The sequence below is a fragment of the Rhamphochromis sp. 'chilingali' genome (genome assembly GCF_963969265.1).
Source record: "Rhamphochromis sp. 'chilingali' genome assembly, chromosome: 10".
Taxonomy (NCBI): domain Eukaryota; kingdom Metazoa; phylum Chordata; class Actinopteri; order Cichliformes; family Cichlidae; genus Rhamphochromis; species Rhamphochromis sp. 'chilingali'.
Genome location: NC_137937.1, coordinates 35,415,694 through 35,442,405, shown reverse-complemented (window position 1 = coordinate 35,442,405; position 26,712 = coordinate 35,415,694). Strand labels below are relative to the sequence as shown.

The 26,712-nt window shown below is 41.8% G+C and overlaps 1 protein-coding gene across 2 annotated transcripts in view; it reads left to right on the top strand.

Moving 5' to 3' along the window:
- Positions 1 to 26,712, top strand: part of fras1 (Fraser extracellular matrix complex subunit 1) — a 306,003-nt gene that overhangs the window by 204,489 nt on the left and 74,802 nt on the right. For both annotated transcript variants that reach the window (XM_080893736.1, XM_080893735.1), the window contains exons 28-30: positions 9,204 to 9,527; positions 25,649 to 25,808; positions 26,012 to 26,190. In XM_080893736.1, the coding sequence (XP_080749862.1) occupies positions 9,204 to 9,527; positions 25,649 to 25,808; positions 26,012 to 26,190 (663 nt within the window). The remainder of the gene's footprint in view (positions 1 to 9,203; positions 9,528 to 25,648; positions 25,809 to 26,011; positions 26,191 to 26,712) is intronic.

The following is a 26,712-nucleotide window of genomic DNA, read 5'->3' as shown; positions in this document are numbered from 1 at the left end:
ACGTTTAACATCGGAATCACTTTTACAAAGAAATTTGCGGCAGTTACGTTAATAACATGAGCATCCGCTGCATCCAGCTTTTCAACTACAGCCCACACACATCACCAACAACAACACGACCTAGTTCATTCTTTTTAAGCCAGCGAGGCGAGATTGCGGATGCTGCTCAGGTACGTCCGCCTCCCCCTCAGCCACGCCGCAGACCTCACAATTTAGCAATCAGTATCTTGACAAAGGACTGAAGTTAGTAGCAAGAAATTTCTACCTCCTGAGTGACAGACGACCATTTATCTGGAGGAAAAACATATTTCTAAAGAAAGGTGTGGTCCAAAATCTCAGTGGGTCTCCTTATTACATTTGGCACATAAAAACTATACTAACTTTTGTTAATGTCATACAGGACGAGTCAACTGGATACCGCCATCCTACAGTTAGGTACATGTAGTTAGTTTAAGGCTCAGTCGTATTAGAGTGAAAGTAGGACAACGGCCTCCCTGCATCCAGGAAAACGTTGGTGGTTGCAGGTCATTTTTTAGGCGGTTGGATCTGTAGCTCAGGAGGTAGAGCAGGTTTCTCGGTTGCTTCCATCAGTGTGTGAACGTTAGATAGAAATCAGTCAAGTGTAGAAAAAGCGCTTGTCTGAATGGGTTCATTGTATAAAAGCATCTTTGAGCACTACAAGCAGTCAGTTCAGCAGAGGAGCTGCAGATGTATCTGAAACATTCAAGAAACTCACCTGTTGAAATGTTATTGTAGATTTTCTGATGCCTGTTTAAGCTTTAATAATATTATTTATATTACATGTTTATTGCATATACTGCTAAGAAATGTGAGATTTGCAGCCTCTCACTCCACGACCACTCAAACAGCAGACAGCCACATTTAATCTGATCTGTCAGCTCATATTTTAGAGTGAGCCTGTCTCTCATTTTGCTGCATCATCCCAGCTGATCTGCATTTCTCACTATTTTTGAGGCTCTCTCTCTGCGGAGTAAAGCCCCGGTGATCGGCCAATGTCAGCCTGAGAGCACGCCTCTATTGATGTCAAGCTGACCTCTGATTTTGGCACAGCTTTAGAAAATAATGAGAAACAAGGGATTAACATGCCCTCTCTGAGAACAGTTGATGGGTCAGTGTGGTACCTGCATTACTGCACTCGCTGTTTATGGAGAAATAGTTAAAAGAAGTTAAAATGTCTCACAAAGGTCCGTGTATGCTACAGTCTTCCAAACAAAATCCCTTTTTGTTTTTATTATAAATATTAATGATAAAAGAATTACTCGTGCACTTGAGGACATTTTTCTTGTGTCTGACAGTCTCCTAAAACCTTAAATGAGGATTTTAAACGTTTTTTAGTGTGTCCTTGTTTGGTGTTTATCCAGCACAGCGTGACCGCTCTATTAAATCTGCCCCCAGGCAAATGAATGTTGCAGACACTGAGCTCAGGGGGCCGCTTGCAGACGGTGATTGAGTGGTGGTGCTGCATTTGAGTCTGTTTTGGTTGACTTCGCAATTACGCAATCTTATCTGCTTTCTCATACAACATTAGCAGGAATTTGTGTGTGTCTGTGTTTTGACTGGCACTCCACTAGTTTTCTACCAGTGCAAAATTAATTAATGTCTGCAGCAGATGATTATCATTTTATGATAACGATATATAATTATGTTGCTTTCTTCAGCAGTGCAAATTAGTTCTGGTTAACTTATTATCTGACTATAAGCAGGTGTAGGATGAGGCCAGATATCCTGTTCTTTGGTATAAAATTTGTGACAAGTGTTTGGAGTCAATATAAAAGTTATTACTGTTATTAAAAAGTCATCCATTATGTTACATATTTACCACCCTGAAGAAAGCGATTTAAAGTGTGACATGGCCTGGGTTCTTATCTGGTGTTTATTTGAAATGTTTGGTTACTCTTTCGGATATTTCTTATGTTGCCATCTGCTATCTTGTCTTCATCTTTCAAGTTTCCAAGTCCTGTCTTGTTGCCATAGTTGCTTCACCTTTTACTCTGTTTTTACTTCCTGTCTTTGTCTTCTCTCCTTTGTTATTGTCTGTCCCACCTGTGTTTTATTTAGGCTTCAGAGGTCAGATGAGATTAAGGTATCCAGAGTACCAGACTGGGTGCCACTGGTGTTAGCTCAGAACAGGAAACTGAGGCTATAGTTCACACAGGCTGACCAGAATTAGACAACAGAAGACTGGAAAAACAACACCTGATCTGATGAGTCTTGACATTCAGATGGTAGCATCAGAATTTCTTGCAAACAACATGAAAGCATGGATTCATCCTGTGATGGATCACCAGTTTAAGCTGGTGTTGGTTGTGTAATGTGTGAGGGATATTTTACTGAGAAACTTTGGGCCCCTTAATGCCACCTGACCATCATTTAAACATTTAAATACCACAGCCCACCTGAGTATTGTTTCTGACCATCTCCATCCCTTTATGACCACATCTTTTGATGGCTGCTTCCAGCAGGATAATGTCATTAAGCTCAAATGATCTCAAGTGGGTTTCTTCAACTTGAGAATGGGTTCACTGCACTTAGGTGGCCTCCACAGTCACCTTTAGGATGTAGCGATGCAAAAGAAAGCAATAATACAACAATTTGAAAAAACATATTATTGCACGAGTCAGAAGTCTATACTGACAGCTTAGAGAAGCAGCTTTAACAGTACTTTCAACAAATAATAAACATCATTAGAAATACAGTACTCAATCCCAAATAAAATGAACAAGTTAAAGCAATATTATATTAATGTAACTGAAAATAACAAGTCACTTATGGATAAAACCCTTTTTATGGTGTTTCAAGCAAAGATTAAAAGGATTGTTGATTAAAAGGATTGTTGCACCGTGATGCCTTTTCTTCAAACCAATGAGCCGAGAGGAAGTTCCTTAATACCTCCCTTATTCCCCCTGTTTACTACAAGCTCTATTTGCCAATATTGCTACTACAAGATGTTGTTAAAGGGTCTAGAAAACAATGATTGATTCTTCTATAGAAGCAGGATGGGGTATAATTGGAGGCTACAGCGGTACAAGCCTGACTGCTCATCACTCTTAGCTGCTGAAGATCGGGCTCTGGCTGCTGGGCCGGGTTCAGCATGCGCTCATTTTTAAATAACGTCGCTCCGTGTTCCTTGTGTTGCTTTATGTTACTCTGCCGTCTGCACAGATGCTTGAAAACAGTCCATGTCACAACGTTAGCAGCAGTGAACGGCTGTTTCTGGCCTGGATGCAGTTTGTAACCATCGCATTCTTGTTATTTTGTGCAATAAATGAAAATGATTATTTGATTAGTAACTGTAATGTGATTAAAGAATATAGCACAGTAATGCCCTACACCCAACTAGGGCTGGGTCATATCATATCGTTCACGGTAATACCGGTATAATGTTGGGCAACAATAGGAAAATGAAATATGGCGATAGAATATGGGTAAAACGCGCATGCGCAGTGCCTTTGTTTTCATACGCACATGGCGGAAAAAGCAATGAGAAGAGCGAAAGTGGATCGTTGAATGAAACAGATGAACCAGAACTGGTTTGTAAAAATGCTGCAACTTCAGTGGTGTGGAACTGGTTTAGCTTTCGTCTGTCAGATACACAATAAAGCACTATTTTTGGTAGCGCACGCTAGCGGGCCGTCGTTATTACTGTGTTTTTTGGAAAATACGGCACACTTAAAATCAATCCTTTGATTTTTCTGAAAGTCGACAGAGCCCCTTATAATCCCGTGTGCCTTATGTATGAACTCTGGTTGTGTTTACTGGCCTCGAAATGATTTTATGTACACGGCGCTCGGAAATCTGTCAGATGTTTCAGTACGACTTTGCTAAGCTACGAAGCCGCACCGCTTGATGGATTGTCGGAGCATTACGGCTATCGTAGGCGGAGCCTCGCAGAGTGATACGTACTGTGCTTCAACATAATATTACCATATTGTGTGTGTATAACCTCTTTTTAAGTTTTGTGGATATTATACATGGTTATGCTGAGGATATGTCGGCCAGTTTCCACTGGAAATGCCTTTTGGTTAAACTGTCAGCAAAGAATTTGCATTTGCACTGTTAATTTTTTATATAACTTAATGGATATAAAAAACAGCTGCTTGTTTAAGTGAAAATACATTGATGGGTTTTTTTTGGGTTTTTTTGCACTAATAAAGTTGTGGAGTCGTAAAGTGTTTTGTCTCGTGTCAATTATATCGTCAGTTATATCGTTATTGCAAATTTTCAAATGTATATCGTGATAAATATTTTTGTTCGTATCGCCCTGCTCTACACACAACAGTGTTTGTGGCATTTACTGTTTTGAAAAGATGATGAAAAATAGACTTTATGCTTACAAAGGAGAACATTTTTGTGTATGTTTTCCTGATGACTACTGACCTCCCTCTCTGAAAAAGCATTAGTGGACAGAGGCTGTTAATGGAGATGCATTTGAGTTTTCATTTTCCAAGAAAGACTTATCTTTGCACAGTTTCTGCAAGTATGTGCGTGGTCAGCTTTCATGCTCCCACACAGTCTCCAATATTTCTGATGTGCAGACGGCTACCTGCTGTTTTTGTTCTGGGAGTAATTCACATACATTTCTAAGAAAGAACATTACCTCAATACGCTATTTTTTAGTATTTGAACTTCTTCAGAGAGACAGAAGGGAACATGGTGATTGCTCCTTTCAGTCCACATCAAAGCGACTCACATACACTGATGTAACTTTCAGTGTTTTTGTTGTGTGCACTACAGTTTTCTTTGAAAGAAAGTAGATCCTGTCAGTGTGGTTTCAGAACATTTCAAGCTTTGAAAGAAATCTTTCAGTGGCAGAAACGGTGAGATGTGCAGGACGGTTTTTTGATTGCGAGCATACTGAATGCATTCTCCATTTTATCTTCATCATCACAATCATAATATATTTTACACAGAGAGAGCGTTAGTATGCACACACGAGAAACTATATTTAAAAGATGGACATAACAACTGTGACTTCATCATTCATTGGTTTGTGTGCTCACCACATTTAGACAAAAGAGTGCAGTGGTCAAATTGCATTGAGTGAACAAACTACAGCCATAAAATGTGTGTTTTTCTAATTAATGATCAGCAGTGTTAGGCTACTGTTACAATATTTATTGCATTACGTTTGCATGGCTTTGCAACATCGCCCGTGTAATTAACAATACAACTCTGAACTTTTATCCTCCAACATATCTGGATAAATATCAATGCCAGTAAAGAATATATACTGAAGACCTTTCTTTTACTAACATGTTTAGATGTTACAGTCAAAAATAAACAGATTCTAGTGTAGGAATGAGTACAGGTAGAAATGTGCAATCCTACAGGCCCGTTCATCTTCTTCATTAGTAAAAATCAAGCTGTAGTTGGTCGGTTGAGGTCTGCAGACACTCAGCTTGAGCACGGAGGATCCAGAGGTGATCTGTGTTCAGGGCTCTCTCGCTGATAGCGTTGTGTTAGTATCATGGATTGTTGATAAACAGAAGAATCAATTGGGGGGTCAGGGATTATTGTGAGTGTAAAAGGCTGGGGGAAAGATACTGCAACATCTTCTGGCTGTTCTGCATCAAATGCTGAAAGAACTTGAGACTAGAGACCAACACTGAGAGCAGACCATGGGTGCGATCTTTTAGTGTGATTCCACCTGTCGATTTGTGAAGTCACATTCAGGGGCATCACCAGGTTGTGTGTTTATCGGACAGAAGTTAGCATATTCAAACACAAGCGTCTAAATAATTGTGCAAACATTAGCATGCTTTGTTAGCAAGTTTAACAAATGCTTTGTTGTCGTAAATTGTATGAACAAACCACACAGACGCACATAATGTACAGCATAGACATAATATATGAGAATTTCACGCGTCAAAACTGGAGCACAGACTTCCAGGACAGCGTGTAAAATTTAATGCACAGCAAGCCATGACAGTTACCAGATAGATGTTGCTCCAAAAAGCACCAACAGCACAAACATGGTCCATAGATCCAGTTTAGTGACTCAGATTAGCAGAAGCTCAGCCAGAAACCCTTCCTGCTCCTGACCGTGCTTACTTTACACATTTATAACATTTAAACAGGTGAGCTGTGTGAAAAATGTCATGCAGGAGGAAACTGGCTGCATTTAATTTTTATTTCATGTTAACACCCCAAACTGTGGGCTCTGCCTCCAGTGGTCATTAGAGGAGCTGCAGCTTTTGGAATTTAAGCATTTGTTTTATTTTTGCAGCCCAGAGGCTTGCACCTATTATTCATGCATAATTTTTATTTTGTCCCATACAGAGCTGGAAAAACCAAACTACGCCGCACACTGACTCGACTATACAGCAGGGAGAACAAGACGATTTCTGCTTATGCAGCCTTCTCTGTGTAGCTAAAAGCAAAATAAAATACATTTTTAATTGAAATCCCTATCAGATCGCCAGCCAGCAGGGCCTCTGAATGTAATAGCCTCAGGAATGAAAGATCTGAGCTGCAGATAGCCTCCCTCCCCCCCTCTGACAGGAGTGGCTGCTTCTTTTGAAAAAACTTTCTAAGAGTCCAGTATCTGCTGTGCAGCGCGCTTAGCTGTCAGTCAATACCAATAAGCCGTCTGCCTTTATTTTCTGTTGAAATTCAGTAAAAAGACCAAATATAACCGAGCCAAAACTATAGGCAATCTGTGAAACGGTCATTTTTTAATCATACGTCCAGGTAGACTGCAGTTCAGTGGTCTGTGCTGTGATGGTTTGACACATCAAAAGCACTAAAGAAAAGCTGCAGATAAGGCAGACACAGGGTGGAAATTGGCTTTGGAAATTCTTCCACTTTGTTCCCCATGAACACCATCCAGCAGGAAAAACAAAACAAATTAAGAACAAACGAGAAATAAACTCAAAAACAACCACACAAAAAGCCTCTCCCATCTTCTTGAAGTACAGCAGAGCCCCAAGGGCCTCGTGGGTGATGACAGCTCTGCCAAAAATGAACCTCACTTCACCTGTAAGGGCAGGATGAAAGGTTAGCCCTCCCACCTCAGCGCGCCTATGTTTGCTTTCGTTTGCCTCAGGGAAGAGATTTTACCGGTTGCCTTTCATGCGTTAGCATGTCTTAGCACGATTAAAAAATAATAACACACACATACACAATTTCAGCCCCCACCAGCACAAAACCTTTTGTTTCCCCTGTGAGAATTGCAGAAATGACGACACAGGATTAAGGTGTGCGCCTGATGAATAAGTTGTCTGTCTCTTGGAGATAACTCCTCTGACGTCTAAAAATTTGTCAGCACATGGCCCCCTTGCAGGGGGCTGCAGATAACTGCGTGCGCCTCCTGTGTTTTTGTGCTTTGTTTCAGTTCTCTGTCTAGAAATTTCAACCAGGGGTCACTTTGGTTTAAAGACACACAGAGGGAGTGTGTGGGCATGACTTTCCCACAAGTCATCCTTCTCTCTGGCGCCAGCTTGTTTCATGCATTGCCCTTTGCTCAAGTTGCTGCTGTAATGCCAAAAAGCTGGAGCTCGGCCAACCACCGGCAAACACTACGAATTGGACACAAGCCCTGTGTCAGGCTGAGCGGCTCAGAGCTCGGTACCTGACAACGGTTTGATTTAAGGCCACAGCAGACTGGCATCTCCGCAGGGACAGCCTATGCATCTCTACCTGTACCTCGTCCCTGCCAAGCTGCTCTGCTAACAAATGTTTTGTGGAGAAATTGCATTAAAATGAACTTTAGCCAAGCCGTTTTGCTTCCAGATTTTACCATCCTGGCTGTGTTGTTTTCCTTGTCACATACTTAAACACAGGAAATTAAAACATGCATCTGTGATTCCTTTTTTAAGTACAGGTTTAGGTTTATTTTCCCCTATGGAAACAGAAATGTGAGGAGTTCAGTTTCATTTTTATTACGTTTCACAACAACAGTCAGCTCTACATCCTACAGTAATACAGAGAAAACCTCAACAGTTAGACGGCACCCTATGAGCAAGCACTTGGAGACAGTGGAAAGGAAAAACACCCTTTTAACAGGAAGAAACTTCCTGCAGGACCAAGTTGTGATTAAACATCTTAAGTGAGATGCAAAAGATGATCGGATTTCACATTGGACCCAAACATTCCTATGGAAGAAAGAGGGAACTAACCCTCAATCACACGAGAAGTCTGTTCTATTGATTCATCCACAGAAAACAAATAAAAGAAAATTATCGTGTATTAACAAGAAAGAGCCCTTTTCTTACTTGTGATGCTTAGTTATGGGGTCGGGTGTGGTTAAGCAGAAAGAAAATAGTTCCTACTCTCCAAACAAGGTTTGTGGGGTTTTTGAGTAACCAGTCATGATTCCTGCTGGGATTCCTGCTGAGTGCAGTTCAGATCTATTTTTAAGTGCTTTGAGCTGCACAAAGCTAGTGTTGTGTATTTCCTCATAGCCAAGAGAAGGAAGAGATCTCTACAGTCAAAAATATCGAGACCAGGGTTGTACGTGTGGAACCTGAGCTAGTCCACCGAGGGTGATCTCAGGCTGTTCACCATCTGTTTATGAGTAGATTTCTCACTAAACTTAAGTAATACTTTCTGTAGTTTGGAAAAGCATTTAAGTGCATGTGGTAAAGAGTGTATATCCCCGTTGGATCAGGTGAACACTCTCCAGTTGTCCTTACTTCTTACATCTAAAGAGGAAGAACAATGGCAGGTTGTTTTTTTTACATATGCTTTATTTTGAGGTGGAGGTTTGACATCTAGTCTAGATAGATTTTATTTTTTTAAGAAGAACGGTTCATTTTAAAAGTGTAAAGAAGAATATGGATAAAGTTATGCTCTTGTTTACAACGCGAGGCCTCCCAGTCCTGCTGGTGCTCCTAAAATGGCTTTATTAGCAAGATGAAGCATTTTGCCATCTGTGGTGAGGCTCCAGGTATGGCTGAGTGCAGCTTAATGAGGCGCCCAGCTTCATCTCCGCCTTACCTTCATTTCTTCATTTCCCTTGGCGTCAGCACAGCCCCCGTGTCCCAGTTCTCTGGGAGAAAATACATCATGTGATGATTTGAGTGTGTTTGGGGTAAACTGCTGTATCCCCCTCTGCTATCAGCCTTTAGAAGTGTTAAAATGTATCTAAGCTGTATGTTTCCTAAATCAAATCTACCTCTGTCCTTCACAGCTGTCAGGTTATATTCAAAGCTGTTCCTCCTGTTTTTTAAAATCCTTCCCAGCCCCCGAGAGTCGTGACCTTCTCTCCTCTTACCGTGGAGGGCCGTGGCAGCCTGGCAACCATCACCAAGTCGGTCCTGCAGGTCGACGACCCTGACAACGCAGCCGATGTTCTGGTCATGGTGCTTGAGCCGCCCCGCTATGGCCGGCTGACCCGTCTCCACAGCGACCGCGCTCTCAGCCGATTCAAGCTGGAGGAGCTGTCACGGGAACAGATTCAGTACATCCACGACGGCTCGGAGGGGGCAGAGGACGGGGCGGTGCTGCAGGTCAACGACGGCCACAGCTACAAGAATATTCTGCTCAGAGTCCAAATACACCACAAGGTAGGATGGAACGAGGGGAAGGATTAATGCTTCATGCCTGATGTTTGACATTTATATATAGATTTAAAAATATTAAATTAATAAGATTAGTCTGCATAGTTCAGCATAATTCATTAGTTTGTATATAGAAAGATAAAGGCGTGCACATAGCCAGCATGACAGCACCCATGGGATGAAGCCTCTTTGTGACCCCCTATTAAAAACAGACATCAGGAGCTTGGCTGAGAAACCAGTGAGCACTGCATGCTGGTCACACCCTAAAGTATGCTCTGCTGTGTTCTTGTTTGTTTTGTTTTTTTTTGCTGTAATTTATGAAATAAAATTTAAAGAGTTTAGCTATTACAATACCACGCTTAACTTCACTGAGCTCTTTAGAAAACGACACATTTTTTCACAAATGCTTGTAAAGGCCGGCTCCATGGCTAGGTGCCTGATTTTACACACCTGTGACAACAAGACTTTAAAATACCTGAAGTCAAGCATTAAGACGTGTGGCCTCTGAAGATTTGGAGGACGTGACTGGGATAAGACAGGTCTCAACGTAGGATGCTGTCCCACCACCTGGACCCCTGGAAATTTTCAATAATGATATTTATTATGATGTAGAAAACAACAGTGTTTTGTTGGTGATTGTAGCTCGCAGGAGGTTATTTATCAGTGCAAACAATGTAACTGATGACACACTTTTCCGTTTAAAGTGTGACTCTATCACCACAAGGTGCCAGCAGCAGCAATATAGTGCAATAGTAATTACATACCATAGTAGACAGTGACAGCTGCACACTATAAGACTGAAGCATTTTTTCTTGCATGTTAAAGCTTTTAAGCAGCTGCTCAAAGCGCTGCTTTTCCACCAGATATCCACATTACTGACTTCCATCCAATGTTTGCTCTTCCTCGAGTGCAGCTAATGGCAGTTAAAACATGTTTTATTATATATTATTGTGTGTTAATTTATTTCCCCCCCTAAATTTCTTTAACTTTAAGTCATATTTGCTGATTTTATACAATCTGTGTGTTTCTTAAACGTTACAGCACTCTGAGCTGCTGGGAGGTGCTGTAATCTCTACGTCCAACTTTAGCACACGACTTGATGCACGACATGGTTGCTTTCAAAATTTAAACAGGAAGTAATAATTAAAAAGCACCACTGACATACTTTTAGATTCAAAGAGAGATGTTTTAAAGGCTCTCTGGTTTTAATCTAAAGCTGTCCTGCTGCTCAGTGGCTCACTTCAAACGTCTCTGCAGAGTAAAAACTGCAGCATTGATCATCTGTTATTACTGGATGAAGTTCTTTCCTGGACGGTACACAGCTGAGTCACATCAGTGTGCTGCACCTCGAAGTATCAGCACCTCACCACCAACTGTAGCTTCGAGAGAAACCAGAGCAATTGATTTTTTTTTTCTTTTTAATCCTCTCGTATCATCTCAGGAAATGAGTCAAATCCCCCCAAAATCACACAGAATGTGACTAAAAGTGAGACTTCACACACACAGAAATGTTTGTAATGTGCAATAAAATTGAATTTAAATGCAAATACGCTTCAGCAGCTGTGGAAAAAAAGACATTATCTACAGCACCCACACTCAAATGATTCTTTTATAGTTAATATTCGTGGCGTAGAAGCCATATCAGTGGAGAATTACACGGATAAATCTATTCCAAAATTTGCTTTATAAAATCAAAATTGCTATGGGAGTTGAGATATCAGCAGTGTAAACAGAATTTCATTTGCATTTCCACCCATTTTACAGTTCAGTTTCTCTTAGTGGAAACGTACTCTCACTTGTCCTCTGGCAGCAGGAGAAGCTTTTATGTTCGGAAGCGTAAAATCCAAAGAAAAATGCCTATTAATCGGTTTAAGATTGAAGTCACATCAAGCCTTACGTGCAAGCTCAAAGAATGATTTCTGTCTCTAATTCAGCAGTTTAGAATTTAAAAACCTCGTTAGAGAAAGATGTTTAATCAAAACTATAACAACATGTAGCACTGTGAATTTTTTTGGGGGAGGGGGGTATTTTCATTGCAATACCAACAGTGAGACTTCTCATTGCTTCCAGTTTCATCTTGCAGCTTGAAAATGACCTCAAAGCCAAAATTACTGAGTCCAAGGAACAGCAAGGATGAGAGGACCTGAATGTGAGGTACAGGATGCAAAGTAAAAATCTAGCATGTGGTCTTTAACCTGGACAGGGGTCGTGCATATATAGAAAACCAGCACAGACACCCAAAGCAAAGGAAGCAAAGCCCAAAAAGTCAAAGAGAGGCACAAAGAGATCACTTCGAAACACACAGAAGACAAGACAAACACATGGAGAGGTGTGTCTACCAATCATACTGACTGTACAAAACACAGGAAACAAAACAATGCTGGAAGTAGAATTTACTGAGGCGTATGAACGAGATTTCAAAATAAAACAGGAAGTATTTAAACAGAAACTCCAAACCGTGACAAAGGAGTCCTACAACAGATAATTTGACTCATCGTAGAGCTCAGAGTGGTGCTGTGCAGATTTGATTTCCTCAGTGCACGAGGAATACTTTACAAGACTCGGAGGTAATTTGTAGAATCATTTACTGGAGCTTGCAAACAAGGAGGACGAGGAGGTCAAACGTTTGTCTTTAAAGGTCATTTCATCGCTGTAATTCTGAGACTTCAGAAAGAAGACTGAGTAAAAGTCCAAAAGAGTCATACACGAAGATACTGAAGAAAACAGTAACATAGGGAACACAAAGTAAACAACAACAGAGGCACAAAAAATTATGGAATCGCCACACTTGAAGGATGATCATGCAGCTTAAATTATTTTAATTACTGGCATGTTTTTTCCCAACTTAAGCTGAGGAAAATTCCACTCCGTGCCCACCCCATCGACCTGCTACCCTGCTTTTGTGAGAAAAAGGAGACCTTCTCTTAAGTTCCCCATTGAGAGGGATTACATCCAAAGAGTTAACGTCCCTTCCCTCTATTTGAACCATTTTAAGCTACCCAAAATTTAGCATTTATCACCCTGATTTCACTCGACCTGTCCACACAGTGTGCTCTAAAAAGCCGTTACCTGCAGGCGCAGTCTGACCCCCACATGCTTAACCACCGTTACAGAAAGAGCAGGTCAGGCCTCTAAAATCTCAGCCGTGAGTCCTGCTCTTTCATCGCTCCTGGTGAGGGGTTTTTTATGACAAGGATGCAATTATCTTGCAAAAAGCCCTGACCATTGTGACCGAAAGGGGAGCGGAGTGTCTCGCCTGAGACAGGTTTGGCATCTGAATTACTAAGCATTAGCACAGGCACGCAAGGGGGACAAGCTTCCAATGCCTGAGACATCTAGACAGATGAAAGTCAGCGATATTAATGTGTGCATCTCTGCATGTGTCTGCACTCCATTTATTGTACGCAGTCTTAAACTTGAGAGTGAGGATATTATTTTGGAAAGTGATGCCTGGTTTTACAGCAGAAATAAACATCTTTTACAGCATGGTACAAAAAAAAGCTCACTATGGCTGATTTCTCCTTTATATCAACTGGTCAGAGTGTTAAATGTTTTTATAACCCAACTGTTTACATTTTATTGAAGCTTGAAGTTGTGTATTATAAACTTTCTGAGGTCCAAACACGTCTAACCTTTGGCTTCTGAAGATTGTTTGGGCCAAGGACATGTTTTCTTTACCACAGAGGGGAAAACAGGGGCCATCATTTACAAAATGAACACTATGTTGTAATAACTAAGATATGCAACCAGTGACTGAGCTCATAATCTCTTGAGAAAAGTGTTTACTGAGTTCGTGTAACAAGTGAGCGGAAACGAGCTTCCATACCTTTCAGATCTGGAGACTAGCCGAGTTTGTTGTTGTTACTTGATAACTTCACCTTCCTGTGTCGAAATAGTCGGGCTCTAAAAAATAAGATTTTTAGAAAGTGCACACTATGTGTCATATCTTTAACAAAATAATTTAAACAACAAGACAAACATCCCACGTCATTTTGTGTAGCATAGAAGACTTTTTCCAGCTCACACAGTCACCACAGTTTGATTTTAGGTGGGCAGCTCTGTTTGTCTGGCTTTGTACAGATGGTACGCTTCAGGCTCAACTCCTCTGCTTTCTCCTCTTCTGTAAATCAATATCATCCAACACACTCACACATACCAGTCTCCATTTACTGTAAAATGTCCTGATGCTGCATTCTGTCATGCATGAGGAAGAGCAGGAGAGTGTGACCGAAAGCTGAACGAATGTCTGTGATTTATGTCAACAGCTTTTGGACGAGTCTCGGCTGCATTGTTGTCCCCACTTCCTCTCTGTTTGATCTACATGAGTACATTACCATAGTAAAGACAGTAGAGGAATGTGAGAAGAGTACCAGATACCACAGTCATTTTTAAAGAAAGAAAGGCCTTATTTATCATGTCTTGTACAGTTGTACAAGGAAGTTTTATATGTTATAACTAAATTCTGAGCCTTAAAAGTTACGGACTTCATTTTCCAAGTTGATGAACTTAAAAGCAGAAATTTTCAGAATTTCTATTTCTCATTATGTAGAAATTGTTTTGCTTTTTCTTTATTTACAGTATTTTGCTGGTGACGTTGCCCAGGTTGGTTATCAAGGAGTGGTTATGCTAACACTTTGGATAACATTTTTTTTGCAAAATCCATCCTTTATATTAGTGTTTGTGTCCAATGAGCCATACTTTCCTTTAACGTTCTCTTGAGCAATAAAGCTCCAGGCTTTCTGAACCAATTTGCAGTCCAGTCCTTGCACATGACCATTTTCAGGGGAATTTATGTGTTTGTTTGTTTGTTGAAGCACTTAATAAATGACCCATAAATCATTCAAGCATAAAACAGACGCCTAAGTCAAGGGATGAACTGAATCAAAAAGGGTCTCAGTGGAAAGGTGGCTGTCGAGAAGCCGTTCTTAAGAAGGGAAACTAACAGAAAAGACAGAGGTGTGGCAAATTACACAAGAACTGGACTGAAAACCAGTGGCAGCGGGTCTGATGGAGCGATACATTTTTGGTTCAGATCGTTGGCAATATATACAGAGAAGAGCAAGAGAGAGGCATAACACCGAGAACTACAGCCGTGGTGGAGGCTCGGTGATGGTTTAGGGCTAAATTTCAGCCAGTAGTGTTGAAGAGCTCGTTAAAATTGAATTATTAATGCAGAAAAGTACAGATTTTTATCCACCACGCAGTAAAGGAAAGCATAGCTGAAGACGACCTTAAGAAATGACAGCATTTAGAATAAAGGTGGTCACACCAAATATTGGCTTTCAGGCTTGTTGAAATTGTACAAAACCCTGTTTTTACCCTATAATGTATTTCTATTTCTATTTGCACACGTTTCAATAAATTGCTGCATTTGTTTCCCATTTTCCTAGAAAAACATAAAGAAATTGGGTGTGGCTCAAGGCTTTTGCACAGTGCTGTAATAAAACAGTGGCAGACAGCAGTGCAGGACAGTCATGTGTATATCTCCTTTTCTTTGCAAGCTGGCTCACAGTGTGCAAGCAACCAAGCAGTTCAATTAATGTCATTATTAACGGTGGTTTTCTGAGATAGTGCAGCATTTCTTTTAGCCTTACAGCGTACACGGCGAGTATTATTGAATGCAGTATTATAAAACGCGTTAAAGTGTACGCCTCCAACCAAAATCGCTTTCTTTGACCTTTTCGTGACATATTGAATCAAACAGTTAAGTTGGTAAACATGATCGTGCTGTGTGTAGTTTACTGATGCCTCACAGGATTTCTCTACATATTAAATTTCTACAACAATATACGAGACATGGCTTCACCTAAAGCTAAACACTGAAGGCATCAAGTTGAGGAAGGTTTTTTGTAAATCACAAAATCAAAAGTAGTGATGCACCAGAGAAAATGGAAAGTAGAAACGATCAAAGGCAATAAAAGCCTAAATCCAGAGATAAAGCTCTCAATAAAGACTTCATGAACCTTGACTGCTCCTTCAGCGCCCAAAGATAAAGCCTTGAGTGATTATTAGCTCTGCCTGGATTTTAACAAACTCGGGCCGATGAATCTTTTCATTTTGGAGCGTGGCACTGTGTGGAGTGCTTTGTCCTTCCAGGCTCGCCATCCGGGCAGCAACAGTAGCTGTCGATGCCAGGGCGTCTCAGGGACAATAGGCTTTCCTGAAAGTTGGATTACGGGGCAGTAAAGCAGGGGACTAATCAGGCTGATAATGACCCTCTGATGGATGGGCTTTCTCCTGATGGAGCCTGAGCTCTGAGCTTTGCTGGGGCTCAGCTGAATAGGAAGCAGGACTCTTGGCTTTCAATTACTGTCTCGGGGAGAACACTTTTAGCCTTTGAAAGACCCTCGGGCTCTTCTGTTCCTCGGCTCAAATGGAAGGGAATTAGTTTTGTTTTTTGGGGTTTTTTTGCTCACCATCCAGCTCTGGAAGCAGATGCGAGCTGCTGAGTTAAGTTTGCAGAAGTACAATTATTTACTTTATTTTCAAATTGTGCTTCAAGTCCATATTCGGCGATTACACCCTGATTTCTTTCTGTTTACATGTTTACTTTTACCAAGAGCTCCATCGCTTTTACTGGACGCGTCACTGAGATCAAATAACAAAAGGTTGCTGATGAGAATTCAGTCTTCATTCGCTGACTTTCACTCGTTGTTTAACAAGCCCATCAGCTCACCCTGTGCACCGCTCACCCAGAGGAATTATGGAAATATGACAGACAACAATGCCATTGTCATCACAACAGCATGACCATCCTGGCGGGCAGCTTGCCAATGTTTTATGGATGACTCCGACTTCATCTGTGGAAAAACATTTATTTCTGTTTTTGTGGATTGTGGCCAAAAGCTTGTTTACGGTCCATCTCAGGCCCCCGGGCTCAAAGTCCTTTAAAGGTCTCGGATTATGCACTTTTTCTGCATCTGTCCTTGTGAATACTGTGGCTGGGGATAAAAAATGTTGTTGACAAAACTGTTTTGTTCTTTTGTTGTAGCAAAGTTGTTCGTCTGATGCATGCCGTATTGGCATGGGGAACAAGACTGAATATTCAACCCCTTAAAGGCATAAGAAACATCCTTATTTTATTTAGTTTACTCATTTTCTTTAGACCTGAGGAGAAAGACCAAGTCTTACGTCACAAAAAGTCAAAATAAATAATGACTCTGCGACAAAATAAGAAGTTTTGTGTTAAAATCTGAGGCATGACGTGACTGGCTGTCACATATGGGACGTTGGCATGTTGTGGTAAATCTTTAAGGTCTCAGCTATAGAAACAAAAAGACTGGCAGTCAGTTAAAAGCTGAGACTATGTTTCCAAGTACAGCCTGGGGACGAAAAAAGAAATCACCCCAATACATGTGGGATGATTTTCAATGTAAGTGTTAGAGAAAGAAATTAAGGATTTTGTCTTGTTGTACTTGGGTGTGACTATAAAAAGGAATTGATGCACAGTGTATACGTTGTCTTCTGTAATATTTTCTGCATTAAACTAGTCTGGAAACCTTGAGAGGACTGCCGCAAAAGTTATATCACAACATGCACCTAAATCTGGCGATGACTTTTTATAGCAATTCATCATTTTTTTCATCATTTTTTTCTGAGATTTACAAAAAAAGTACCTCGGAAAACTTCACTGGAATAAATAAACTCATTTCCGAGAGTGAAAAACCCGGCCTCCTCTGGAGCCCTAGCTCTCGGCCATACCTTATTGCAGAGGCATCATTCAAACTTTAAACGGGTCACAAAGCTTTGGGCTTAGTGCCACAGTCACTGTAAGTTTTGTAAAACATTGAGTGTTCTCATTTTTGTAAGCCTGGAGATTATTTGAAGAAAAAATGGCTTTCATATTGTCTCATGGCCAGACCTTTCCCTCTATATATGCAATTTATCCATCAAAATGTGGGCATTTTGTGCCCGTTCACCTGATATTACTCTTGTTCTCATGCTGTCCTCCCAGGACCCCAGCATGAGTAGAGGTCTCTTGTACTTTCCCATTGTAGTGTATATTTCAGTGTTTTTTTTCTGTAACGCTACCGATCTCCGACCTGTATCCCCATGTGATGTCTGGGGGAGGTCCTATTTCACTGCAGGGCAACCTGCACGTGGCGAATAAAGCCTTGATTGATTGATTGATTGATTGATTGATTGATTGATTGTAAGAGAAATCACCTCGACGTGCAGAGTCCTGTGTAAAGAGTCCCTATAGACTTTCATTAATAAGCAGCTTCCAAAGTCTCCTTCCTGCAAACATGTCAGTGTAAAACACACTAAACAGGTGAACAGTGTGTATTTGTGTGTAAAGTTAAAGGATTTTACTTGGTGCTTGGTGGCCCGTATAATGAACCTGTGAGTTATTTATCCCTCAGATTCTCAGTCATGTCCAACACTGATGATCACGTCTGGTTTGAAATGACCAAGATGCCATCCCGGTGGCTACGACCAAGTTTTATATCAAGTCTATGGTTCCACTGTGTGCACAGCTCTACTTCATATGTTCTGTTTACCTTCGTGTTGGATGAGCGTCCATATGGCACCCGGCAGAATTCAACCAAGGCTCAACCAGTTGTTGCTACAATTACTGATGTGGAGATCGCCTTGAAAATCATTAGTTATTCATGGCTACAGTTACATCATTAAGACAAAAGAACACTCTAGGCAACTCAGAGAAAAGGTTACTGAAAAGTGAAAGTCAAGGGATGGAGAAAAAAAACGTTTCAGAGTCACGGAGGACCGCCTGGAGTTCAGTTATATCTGTCATTATGAAACGAAAGGAGAATGGCGCATGTGTAAATCTGCCCAGAAGGAGACAAGCTGGGGACACCAAGACACCTCTAAAGGAGTTAAAACCTTCAGCAGCCGAAATAGGAGAGATTCTGCATTAGAGCAGGGCGATATGACCAAAAATATTTATCATGGTATACATTTGAAAATTTGCGATAACGATATAACTGACGATATAATTGACACTAGACAAAATACTTTACGACTCCACAACTTTATTAGTGCAAAAAAAAAAAAATCAATGTATTTTCACTTAAACAAGCAGCTGTTTTTTTATGTGCATTAAAGTTATATAAACATTTAACAGTGCAAATGCAAATTCCTCGCTGACAGTTTAACCAAAAGGCATTTCCAGTGGAAACTGGCCGACATATCCTCATCATAACCATGTATAATATCCACAAACCTTAAAAAGAGGTTATACACACACAATACGGTAATATTATGTTGAAGCGCAGTACGTATCACTCCGCGAGGCTCCTGCCTACGATAGCCGTAATGCTCCGACAATCCATCAAGCATCAACTAAAACATTTGACAGATTTCCGAGCGCCGTGCACATAAAATCATTTCGAGGTCAGTAAACACAACCAGAATTCATACATCAGGCACACGGGATTATAAGGGGCTCTGTCGACTTTCAGAAAAATCAAAGGATACAGGAGAGGTGGAGGAAGATCTCAGCCTGGGTGTTTATTGTCTTATGTAGTCTGGAAGATGAGTGGATGGTGGGGTGGGTGCAGTTTTCTCTGTGGTGGGGTTGGGTGGACTGTCCCGGGCTCTGTGGGGCCGGGTGGCGCTGCTGCACTGGGCCCCGGTCTGGATGGGCCAGGGCCCCCTTTCCCTGGCGGGTCGCGGAGTATGGGGGTGCCTACTGGGGTCAGCGGGGGAGCTGGCCCCAGGGAGGGGTCACTTGCCCCTCCCTTCCTTCCCTCCCCATCTCCAGCTGCCTCCCTCTTCCCGCTCCACCACAACCACCCACACATGCAGGGCCTTGGAGTAGGGGTATGTCACCAGGGTGCAGAGGAGGCTACCCCCCCCCCCCCCCCCCCCCCCCCCCCCCCCTGTCCCCTTCTGGCTGCCTCTGCCTCAATTTTATCCCACAACTTAGACATTCACATTACTCACACTCTCATTACACATACATGTAGGATCTTGGGGGTGGGCACGATACACGGAGTCCAAAGTACCATCAGGGTGTACACCCCACCCCTGGCATCGTTGCCCACCTCTCAATTTTAAATACACGTAGACATTGAGGGCTAGCTGGAGGGACCATGCGCTTACCTGCTGCTCTCTGGCAGGTAGCTCCAAGCCCTCCTGGGTTTTAAATGCACCTTAGAACACACATGCATCAACATTACAATGAGCGGGTGGAGGGAGGTTCGGAGTCTTCTCTCACCCCCGTTCTCTGCGACCTGCTGGAGCAGGGGGGCTAGGACTAGGAGGAGGAGTTGGCCGTCCGACTGCGGTCTGGAGTGTGGAGCCTTCCTGCTGCTGCGGAGTCGGGGCGGTCTGCCTCCCCCCACCGCAGGGAAAAGGGAAACACCACCTGGGTCTGGGTGCAGTTCCCCCCTCCAGGGGCGGGGGCACCTAGACCCGGTTTGTAGAGTACGCTTGGGGAGTGTGATCGTGTGTACAACGTCTCTTTATGTCTGTCTCCACGTTGGTTGAGTGTGGAGTAAGTGCATATGAGAGCATGAGGGTGGGAATGGATGTTTGTATCTGTGTGTGCCTGTATGTCTGTGTCTATATGTCAGGTTGGGTGTCAGGCGCCACCTCTCTGGGGACATCTCAGGCCCTCCAAGGTTTGGAGGCCTATCTCCCCCTACCACCACTTCCCCTGCCAGTGGCGGACCCCCTCAGACATCGGTGCGTTGGTGGTTCTTTGTGTCCGGGGATGGGCGTCCAGGTACACACCGGCTCACTCCTTGGCGGCCGCTTATCGGGGCCTGGAGCCTGGGGCTCGCTCGGGCCACTTCGGAGGTGGGGTGCCCCCGGCCTCTCGGCCTGGGGCTCGGTCACTCAGGCACAGCTGGCTGCCGGTGGAGCTCACGGGCGCGTCACTGCAACTCCCCCTGGCTTCTGCTCCGCGGCTGCTGAGTGAGCCCTCATCTGGGACTCTCCTCAGCTCTTTCCGGGACAGTGGCGCAGCTGCCCCTCTGGTGGTCTTCCTTGGTCTCTTGTGTTCTGGGGGCCTCTGGATGTCTGGAGTTTTGATCTCCTCCACACCTGCTTCACGCCCTGGAGGACGGGGCCGTGGCCCCCCCACACCCTCTAGCAGATTATTACATGAAGGAACCTTTTAAAAAAACAAAAAACAAGCACGTCCATGCTCACAGGTGTACACACGGGTGATCACACCCACAAACTACACCCTTTTTGGCTCCTACCTCAAAGCACACTGTGTTCTGTTGATCTTATGTGCTGCACAATAATGTTTAACATTTAGTATTTACTGTCATATTCCCATATATCATTGTGATGTTGTTTATTCTATTACTCTTGTTCTCTTCTGCTTGCTTTCTTTTTTCTTTCTCAGCAGGTGATCCAGGTGATTGATATATGCATTTTTTTTTTCTCTGCCCGTTCTGTTGGTTTTTGTCTTTTGCCCTTCTCCCCCGTCCCTCTTCTCAGCTGTTTCTCTTTCCCTCTTTCTTTCTCCCCTTCTTTCCCCCAGTCAAGTCTGTCCCGTATTCAGTAAGTGAAAATAAAATAAACAATAAAAGGTGAATCAAATGGACCATTATGGCAAGGCTGGGATGGTCAGTTTGGTAAAGTAAATCCATTGGGCATCTTTCTTTGCCTTTAGACAACAATTCTGATGCAAAAGAGCCAAACGGGACAGGCAAAAAAAAAAAAAAAAAAAATCAAAGGATTGATTTTAAGTGTGTCGTATTTTCCAAACAACACGGTAATAACGACGGCCCGCTAGCATGCGCTACCAAAAATAGTGCTTTGTTGTGTATCTGACAGACGAAAGCTAAACCAGTGCCACATCACTGAAGTTGCAGCATTTTTACAAACCAGTTCTGGTTCATCCGTTTCATTCAACGTTACGCTTTCGCCCTTCTCATTCTCCGTCGCCGCCATGTGCGTATGTAAACAAAGGCACTGCGCCCATATTCTATCGCGATATTTCATTTCCTTATCGTTGCTGAACATTATAGCGGTATTACTGTGAATGGTATGATATGGTCCAGCCCTATTCTGCATACAGTCAGTGTAAACCTTAGCAGAGAGTGACAAAAAGAAAGCTCATATCTCATATTTAATCTCAACTACAATTCCCCCATGGGCATGTGGGACACTCCGAGGTCACAAGTCTAAGAAGTTTCTTCACTTTGATGGGTCTCGATGTTGTATTTTACGCTGCACGTCAACACAAAAACGGCGCATGGTGGTGGCAGGATCATGCTGTGGGCTTATTCTTTACAGCAGATCCTGAAAGGCTTATAAGTATACAGGGAGAAATAATGAAGCAACATCATAGAAGATCCTGCCAGACAATCTGAGTCAGTCTCAGAGAAGAGATTTAATTTGCACGAGAACAGTGACATAAAATGAACAGCAAACGCTACACAAAAATGCTTTAAGGTCAAAAATGAATGTTTCAAGGTGGCCGAGTCAAAGCCCAGACCTGAAACCTCACAGAGCTTTAGCAGTTTTGAAAAGACGAGTCTAGTCAGATTGTGCTGTCCAGACGTGCAAGCCCATCTGAGCCCTATCCATAAAGGCTCAGTGATGATTGGATGTGACTCGAAGCGGGTGAATGTTTGTGCAGTCACTTATTTTGCATCATAATAATTAACTGCTAATTTTAATTAACAGACAGACAGAAATGTATCCATTGCTCTGTGCATTTGACCAGGAGAAATGTTTAATGTGCTTCAGTGAAGGATGTGAAAACAAAACTTCCTGCTGTAAAATTAATGCTGTTTTATTACTGGCTAACACCCGAATGGTGGGTTCGAAAAATCTGTTTGTGGGAAAACCCTGTCAGTGTGTTAATGCAATTAATGCAGTTAGTTAATGCAGCCTATTAGAGCAGTCCACTTTTCAGGTATCAAACCTCAAATGTCTTTATTTATGCTGGTTATTTGGAAATTGCAGTTTAATGTTATTGATTTCATTTCCAGAACTAAATAACAGCCCACTTACCCCCAGAGACAATGAGTCAGTTTAATGAGCAGATTAATGAGTAGATCCTGACTATGGAGGTCTGTCTCTAACCTACTTTAAAACCCGTTTGTTTAGTTCGTCCTCTCAGGTGTTTTCTCAGTATTTCACCTTCTCTGTACTTATCTAATTTCTTTACTCCCAGAGGTCAAAAGCAATGAAACTTCCATGAGCATGTCATTTTCTTTGCACCTGTCTGAAAGAGATTAGATTGTCTGTCTACCTAATGAGGCAACACAAATCTCACATGGAAAAAAACTAATTAGATTTGTGTATTATCCAAGAAAAAATGGGAAATTTACAACCTGGAGTGCAGCTGCAGGTCAAAGAACGTTAGACATCTGGGGATATTAGCCATGATTCCAAACAGGTACCTTTGATCGGTTTTATTTTGAAAAGCGTGCTGTTTCTGGGTATGAATGTCCTTGAGAGACCTTGATGTTCAGCCTGAGAGTTTGATAATCTCGTGGATGATGTGGGCTGTGAGCTAACAGCCTGCCGTACTGACTTGTGTGTTTTCTCTTCCTGATCTGTGATTCTTTGCCTTCTGCTGCCACACTAAAATAATGTGATTTGGATCAAGCAGGCGGCAGGCAGAGGAGCCACAGATGGTCAGCAGGTTGTTATCTTCAAACACAGAGACCCACATTCAGCATCGCACACCTGTGTGCACTCTTGTAATGCATTACCACCTACTGCCACAGTGTTTATGCCACTTATATGCTGATTATCCCCTGCAGTAAATAGCCAGGTGTGTGTGTGTGTGTGTGTGTGTGTGTTTGTTGTGATTAAAGCCTAAGAAAAACCTCTAAACTTCCTAAAATAAACCTGATACTGAAGTAATGTGACTGTTTAACTCTCTGAGATCCAAGTACCCCTCACCCCAATAGTACCAGATTATGCATTTTCTTCTGCTTTCTCTTTAACTTTTCCCACCATTTTTAGTTCTTTCTCCCACAATGCATTTCACACTTTATAAATGACACGCTGTACCATATTTTTATGTATTTTTTTACAGTGTAGCTATAGTATTTAATATTATATGTAGTGTGGTTTTATTAATGTATGTGAGAAAGCATAGTTGTGCCTCCTCAGCTGAAAATAATGTAAAATTACTTGTAGAATTTGACCCATAAACGCCTGTACTGTGCAGGTAATTTCTATAAATATGAACCTTATAATCAAATGCATAATTTATTGCTTATGTTAACGTATATCCATGATGTCTATCTTTTCTAGACATCCGAGAATTGTGTCATATCTGTTTTTATTTAGACAGCGGCATGACACAGTGAGCAAGAGGTCTAGTTTCAAAACCTCCCCGACAGCAGGAATTGTCTTTGTTGAAATGCCCTCAGGCGATATTGACTCATCCACCAACTCTGTGTGCTCTCTATAGCTAATCCTGCTCTTTGTTCCCCTGGAGGGGGGGAACTCTGTCGTGGATCAATAAATCATCACAAAAATAAGTCTGATTGTGAAGTTGAGCTGAAACTTCTCAAACAAAGAAAACACATATTGAGGTTTTTTGGAGCTCAGGGTAGACTCACTGCACTCAGGTGATGCTGAAGCTGGCAGACAACTTCATTAAAGGCTCACAAACTTGATTTCAGGACAGATGTGGATTAAAAGAAGCCAAACAGTAAAGTGAGACTGGCATCGAGCTGCATCTGAGGATGAAAATTAACTGACACTTATCATATTGTATAGTTTACTGTGTCTGAAAGCTAATTTAATGTAAACGAACGTGATGCCGCTGCACCTGTTTCAAGTTTTACATAAGACCTCCAGTAAATACCTGGCGTCTGTGAAGATTTCAATGGTAATCAGCGGATAATGTGTTTCATTTATTTATGGTGAGTGGGATTGGATCCCCCATAACTGTGTTTTCAGTTTTACAGTGTTCTGGAGAAATCCACCATTAGATGGTCGTTAGAAATGGATGGATGGATGTTGTCCTTCCAAAATATTGAGAAGCAGTAAGACAACTCGTAAAAGCACATGTTTATCATCCACTGAGCGTAGTGTGCAGCCCACAATCAGCTTCGCAGATATGCTGAATATGTAAGTTGCACTAATTAAGCTTCTTAAGCCTGTTTATAGTTCCTGCTCGGCTGCAAGCTGCTTTGCAAGCCACCTCCAAAAAAGATCCTCCTTTTGATGCGATGTTTTATTGTTGCCGTCCCCGTTTTATGCTTCCCATTTATGCATGCTTTTGGTTACCATGGCAACTCCAAACTGGGAGCCCAGTTCAGTCGTCACCTTAAAATTGTAAATTAACCTCACTGGTAATCCATTTGAACAAAATACAACTTGGTGTTAGACGTGTGAGACGAGGAGATTATTGACTGACCACTTTCCCAAACATTCATTTCTACCTTTGCATTAAAACTCTTACTGGATGATGCTGACAGCAACAAATGAAAACACCTGGGTTGGTGACAGGTGTAACAGTTAGTTGGTGGATACTTCCTAAACTGTAAATAAACTTTTACTTTGAAGGACATCAAGGTCTCAACAGAACGTACCAAATGTAGAAGTGCAGATACAGATACTAATTTAATGATTTCAGTCAGCTTGAACATCTATTATGGAGAACACAGAGAAACATAAAGGGTAAAAAATGAGCTTGTTGTAGACATGTGACTTTGCCTGTGAAAAAATGAATATGAACATGGTGAAAGAAATCGCTCAGAAATAAGTTGGAATAGTTTCTATTGAGAGCTCCAATAGATTTTGTTGTTTAATTCAATTCATCGAGCTATAAGCAAATATTAGATGGCTCGTGTCCAAGCCATAGAGAGAATAAAGGTGGTATAAACGTGGAATTTAGTGAATAAATATAATCGTCATTAACATGAAATCATTATCATCATTAAATTAAGATAAATAAACACCACTCGAATAAAGAAATCCAGAAATGACAGAAACAACATGTGGGATGACGGCAACGCCTGAACAGAAGCTCCGACTCAATTTATTGTATTTACCACCGCATTCGGTTTCAGAGGACGTGTGAGGACGTCCCAGAACTGAAGTAAAGCAACAAATATAAATTAGAGTACATGGAAATTACTTCTCTGGGCTTTAATGTTTCCCACAGAGATAATGTTAAACTATTTGAAATTCATTTTGATTAATTTGATGTGTGTGTGTTTGTTACTTTTCAGCCTGGAGACTCTCCTCACATGCTGTCCATCCCAGTGACCTGGGTGAAAGAGGGAGGCATGGTGCGACTCGATAAAAAGTACCTGCAGACAGACTTCAAAGGAGTCAGCACTGATAACATTGTCTACAGCATCCTCCCCTCAGAGGGGCAACCCAAATATGGTACCTTAACACTCAGTGACACTTTCCTTTAATATTTCCAAACAAGCTGTTTTATCTGCTGTATGATTGTAATATTGTAGATTTTCCAACAGTTAGTACATAATTAATTTCAAATGTAATTTCTAAACTTTATTAAACATAAATTTTAACTCTAATTTTGCTTTTAAGGTAAATATAACATCTTACTCACCTTCTCCGTCCAGGTGAGGTGTTGCTGGTGTCCATGCCGGCTGACGGCCCCCCAGAGGGTTGGCTTCCCTCGCTAACAGACGACCGCAGCTTTACAGCAACGACTTCCTTCACGCAGCAAGACGTGAACGACGGTGCGGTCTGGTACCGCCACTTTGGCACCGGCAGCAGCGGTGACTCCTTCCTGTTCCAGGTCAGTGCTGATGCACCCTGTCCACAGAGGACCAGTTTCACACATGCCTTTGTTTTGGCTCCTGGCAGCTGAAATGAAAAGATTATGTTTGAGTTTAAAGCATTTTACACATTTATACAGGTGACAGATTAAAGGAAAAAACCTCTAACTCCTGCAGGGAGAGCATACAGCTCTATTAAAGCTCTATCCACAGTGTCTTATTGTTTTGTATACAAAACTGAAACAAAGAAAGCTGCACCGTCAAAACTGAAAGTGAACAGAAAACCAACTCGAACCATCACAGATTTCTTCTTTTATTATGAAGTCGTTGCAAAGCAAAACCATCAAGTGTCAAAACTTAAAGTAAACAAAATGCAGATGCATTAAAACATGATTAATACAATGTAACAACAAAACATATTTACACGTTTATAACCAGTGTTGGGTAAGTTACTTTAAATTAGTAACTTAGTTACATTACTAGTTACTTCTATCAAAAGTAACTCAATTACTTCAAGTTACTCGTTACTTTCAGAGTAACTA